Source organism: Petaurus breviceps, unplaced genomic scaffold, assembly GCF_028583685.1.
Source record: "Petaurus breviceps papuanus isolate PSGF00001 unplaced genomic scaffold, PetGlider_PUasm1.0 221, whole genome shotgun sequence".
NCBI classification, from domain to species: domain Eukaryota; kingdom Metazoa; phylum Chordata; class Mammalia; order Diprotodontia; family Petauridae; genus Petaurus; species Petaurus breviceps.
This window is the reverse complement of record NW_027185877.1, coordinates 9751937-9756887: the sequence shown is the minus strand read 5'-3', so window position 1 is coordinate 9756887 and position 4951 is coordinate 9751937. Positions and strand designations below refer to the sequence as shown.

At 42.9% G+C, this 4951-nt stretch overlaps 1 protein-coding gene across 6 annotated transcripts in view; it reads left to right on the top strand.

The window, feature by feature from the left end:
- The first annotated feature begins 4038 nt into the window (after positions 1–4038).
- DNM1L (dynamin 1 like) overlaps positions 4039–4951 on the top strand; it is an 88294-nt gene continuing 87381 nt past the window's right edge. For all 6 annotated transcript variants that reach the window (XM_069094842.1, XM_069094839.1, XM_069094840.1 and 3 more), the window contains exon 1: positions 4039–4311. In XM_069094842.1, coding sequence (XP_068950943.1) covers positions 4210–4311 — 102 coding nt within the window. In that variant the 5' untranslated portion in view covers positions 4039–4209. The remainder of the gene's footprint in view (positions 4312–4951) is intronic.

Sequence of the window (4951 nt, the reverse complement as noted above, 5' to 3'; positions counted from 1 at the left end):
CAACTTTTCATAAGTTGGATGTCATTAGAGTATAAAATGAGAGAATAAAAAAGACTAAAGTAAAAAATGGAAAAACTTTTCCCCTGCTAACCTTATCTCATGTTTTGCAACTGCCATTTAGAAAATTGGGTATTTTTACCTTGGCCTATAGGAATTGGAGCTAAAGCAATTTGACTCTCACTTATGAAAATTGTAAGATTGTTAACTAAGATATTTGGGTTATTTTTAATGTTGAAACCTAAAACTGGTAATTTGTGTGTGTGTGTGTGTGTGTGTGTGTGTATGTGTGGCACAACCCACAGCAGCAATAAGTAGATGGAGTGAATAGGAAGCCCCTTCTCAGGGATCCCTGTTGATCCTCCTCATTTTATAAACTGCCAAAAGAGCTTGTTTGAGTGATGGAGTTCCTAAATAATGAACTTGGCTTGATGTGAATTTGCAAGTACATAGAAATGATCTTTAAAGACTGGTTTTTATATGAGGAAAAATTTTAAAATTTTAAATGTAAATCCTGATAAATTTTTCCCCAAGCTGTGATTAGTGAAACCTGCTGTTTGCCTTTGGAACTAAAACTGATTTTGAGTTGTCTGAAGGATCATAATAATTCCTCCAAGGTGGAGGTCTGCATCTGGAAAAGCTGAGAGGACAATTTTAGCCTCAGTCTAAGATGGTGTCTCCTGGATCAGTCTCCCCTTTGTGTTCCTTTGAAAAGGAATTACCTACCTGGCTATTCCTGAGTCTGGCTATGAGGTGGATTTGATGAATCATGCCCCGCTTTATCCTTTTATAGCAAATTTCTATAATCAGAGGAAATGGTCAGTAAATGATATGAGCATAATGCAAGTATCTTGCTGTTTTGACCTTCTATTAATTGATGAGGTATGGGCTCTGGGAGCCCCCTTGCCCTCTCCTTGAGTCCTTGAGGTACAGGCTCTGGGAACCTCCCTTGGACTCTTGATTAAATTGTCTCATTTGACTGCTAAACTACTAGCCTAGTTACTAGCCTAGCCCTCCATTGTTCATCTACTTCACCCTTGAGCAGGCCTGGTCCACCATAGTCTGTAGCCTCCAGCTACTTCCTACCCTTAATCACTCTTTGACCTCATTAACTCCTCCTCTAGATCACCCCTAGATTCCTCCCACAACCTTCTGTACATAAGACACCATCTCACACCATGTGGTGAGAGTACCATAGAATGCCATGTGTGTGAGAGTGCCATAGAATAACCTAGCACAGACTTACTCTGTGTCTAATACAAGCGAACTTTTAATAAATTTTATTTTTCTTTGGCTGAGAAGACTTGAGTCGAATTCATTCGGCAGAACCTGTCGTGTTGGTATTTTGGGGTCTCCAGAGCAACCCTAACCCTCTTAGTGGTAACCTCTTACATTAATTACTGAAATTAAATTACAAACATCTTCAGTTTATTTTGTGTAAGAGAATTTCAATGCAATCAGCTTTCTTAGAAGGAGAAAACCTATTTGGTCTAGTCATTACTTAAGGATCCTCTCAAGTCTTTTGTTATAATTTGGAGTAAAAGTCAGTCTCTGGCAAATTCATTTGTGTAACTATTGAACCCAGGGATAGAAAACTTCTGCCTGCAAAAGTGTTAGATTTTCCTTTATAAGACTGAATCCCAACAGCATCTGATCTTCCTAAGAATCAGAAAACCCTGTATGTCGAATATAAATTATTCTGAGGCTTTTACTTTCTTTCTTTGTTCTCTCCCATTATGACATCACTTTTAATTCTCCATATAACTGTGCCCTTACTTGTCAGATTTGTGTTTTCCAGACTATAGGCCATTCACCTACAATTGGCAGCAAACAATGGGTACCAGGCCATGTCCACCCATCATCCCCTGGATGCAGCCTGTGCAATGTTCCAGTTAGTCTCCTCCCCTGGGACCCTTCAAGACAGGAACAGCTCTAAGGCCCTTGACAGCAGTAAGCAGTTTCAGAAGCTGAGACTTTTACCCCTTACCCCAAAAGATTTTGGGTCCTATTTGTTTGAGGGGAGAATGATGGGGTGAATGGGACCTGGGCCCTGAATTTTCCCATACATTTCTGCAGCCCAGTCCCTGAATTTTCCCACAAGCCAGTCCCCAGTAACTTTGCCCAAGGCAACTGGCCTAGCCCAGTTCACCTAGATACTCAATAATCCTTTTAATAACCCTTTCACTTTGGCTGTCCAACCACCTAACTTCTTTCATTGTCTGTACCTGGCCCATCCCAGCCTACTTACCACTCCTTAATCCCATCAAGATCTTTTCACTGGCCCTTTTTCTGTATAAAAGTATCATTCTTATCTTCATCAAGCCGAAAATTTACTAGGAATCTGCTTGCCATACTGGTGTTATAATAAAACTTGATACTCTGACTGAAAAAAGGCTTGAGTGGTTGAATTCTCTCCAAGCAAAAGGATGCAGTACTTTTAAGGTAAGGTTCTTCCCAGTCCTTAGTTTGTCCCTTGAAACACTCTTTCAATGATTAAAGGCTAAGCAAGAATTGAGACAAAAGATGGCCTAGTTTGACTTCACAAAAGAATCCATCTAGGAGGGGAAGACCAATTCTGGCCAGTGTTTATGAAGCCAGAACACAATCAAATGCTATTTACACTCATTCTGAATCATCAAAACCTGAACCATGAGTAAGTGAGGCTTGGACTGAGACTTATTATTTGGCCAATCAGTAAAACCCAGAATGATTTAGGTTTAAAGGTATAGTCAAATAGCTCAATTTAAATCCCATTGGGCTTTCTCAAAGCCTGGTGTACCAGAGCTATATTTCAAGGAATTATAAATGAAAACTACATGAGGCAAAAGAATTAATTATCCCAGTATTTCAAAAAGCAAAACAAAACAAAACACAATGATAGAATAAATAAAATAGATTTTTTTCTAGTCATCAAACAGCAAAATATTTTCTGAAGTATAAACAGGAAGAGGAGGAAGATGGAGGAAATAGTAGAATTGCCCACCTGGAACTGATCAGCACTACTACTCACAGATTGTTGTTCATCCTTTGTTCTCAAAGAGGCCCAATGACATCAAGAGGGTAATGCCTTGACTTGTAAGTGAATTGGATTTAAGAGAAACAGGGCTTGCAAAGTCACCAGCCTCACTCTCCCCTCTAGAGTTACTGGAGTCCACTCCTATAAATCTGGCCTCATATTTTCGAGTAAAAATTGAGATTATTTACCATGAGCGTCTTCTCTCTTCCTCATCTTATATTATTCAGATGACTTCTGCTCCTATCTTCTTTGACTGTCTCAAATGATGAAGTAGCTTTTCTCCTTACTAAGCCTAACTCCTCTATCTATTCAAGCAATTCTATTCTATCCTGTTTTCTCCAACAGATTGCTCCCTCTGCCATCCCTTTTTATCATTTAGTTTTAACCTTTCCCTTTCTACTGGCTCATTTCTTACCATCTACAAACATACCCATGTCTCCCCCTCCTCAAAAAAACCCAACTCATTTAATCCTTCATCCACACTAACTGTAATCCAATATCTCTTCTGTCTTTTATAGCTAAAATCCTCAAAAAGGCCATCTACAATAGGTGCTTCCACTTTCTCTCCTCTCATTTTCTTCTTAATTGCTTTCAACTTTGCTTCTGACATTATCATTCCACCAGAACTGCTTTCTCCAAGGTTACCAGTGATCTCTTAATTGACAGTTCCAATGGCCTTTTTTCAATCCTCATTCTCAAAACATGTATATGCACAATACATAAGTCTTATGTATACACACATATGCATACACATTCTTAACCTCTAAAAAAAATTGTAATAGTCTTTCTTTGGTAAATTAAAGGTAATGAAATACTTTATCAGTTTCCTGGTGCTGAAAACGAATCTCTCAGCTCTTTAGATGAACCTGACTTTGCGTTTTGTCATGTCACCATGCAAACTCGCAAACCGCCCCAGGGCGACCAAGGGTTTCTCCCCACCTACTCTTCCTTTCAGGACTACAATTCCCGTCAGGCTTTGAGACTCCTCTCCATTCCCTGCCCACACCCCTTTCTGGCGCACAGCTTGCTGGGAGCGAGTAAGTAAGGGGCGGGCCAAGTCCAATGGGTGCTGGCTCTGGAGGAGGAGGAAGAAGAGGGGGAGGAGGAAAGCGACTAGAAGGTGGAGGTGGAACTCCAGGCCAGGCCTCATTCATTGCCTCTGCCTGGTGGGCCCAGGGTCTTGTGTTCCAGGAGCCATGGAGGCGCTGATTCCAGTTATCAACAAGCTCCAGGATGTTTTTAACACCGTGGGCGCCGACATCATCCAGCTACCCCAGATCGTCGTAGTTGGAACTCAGGTGAGTGCTGGGGCCTGAGGTGGCTGGGCTGCTCTACTAAACCAGGCCTGGCCGCCCCTAGGCCTCAGGGCAGGACTAGGCGGGGCAGGGTGGGGTTGGGTGGAGCTGGAGGGCCTGGTCATTTGCACCCTGCAGCTGCTCTTTCATCCTGTTGTTTGGGCCTCCCCGAGAACTGGGAGGGATCCTGGTAGGCGGAGTCTGGAGGCTGGAGCTCGGAGCAGTCTGGAGTGCAATGGTGGTGTTGAAAAAGAAGCGAAGGTGCCTGGGGGAGGGCCTTTGGCTTCCAAGGGCAACTGAGGGACAAGCGGGGTGCATCGAAGGGGAAGCCTCCTGGGTGCTCCGAATCGGTGCCTGAGTTAGTTCGGTAGTCTTGGGTGTTTGGTTTTCCTTTTCTCACGTCTTTGTGCGTCCCCTGGGCTGCAAAATGAATTATGCATCAGTGGAGCAGAATGTGAGAGGGCTTTAGGTATCATCCGAGTTTTGTGCGGTTTCACCTTCCAGGCTTTCTTGAAAAGCTTATCAATTACGCGCACGCACACCATTTCCCCCTCAATCCCCACTACTGCTCGCGCGCGAGCACTAGCCCCTCCCCCCATTCCTTACACTAGCCTACACCACCATACTTCCTCCCCCCCCCCCT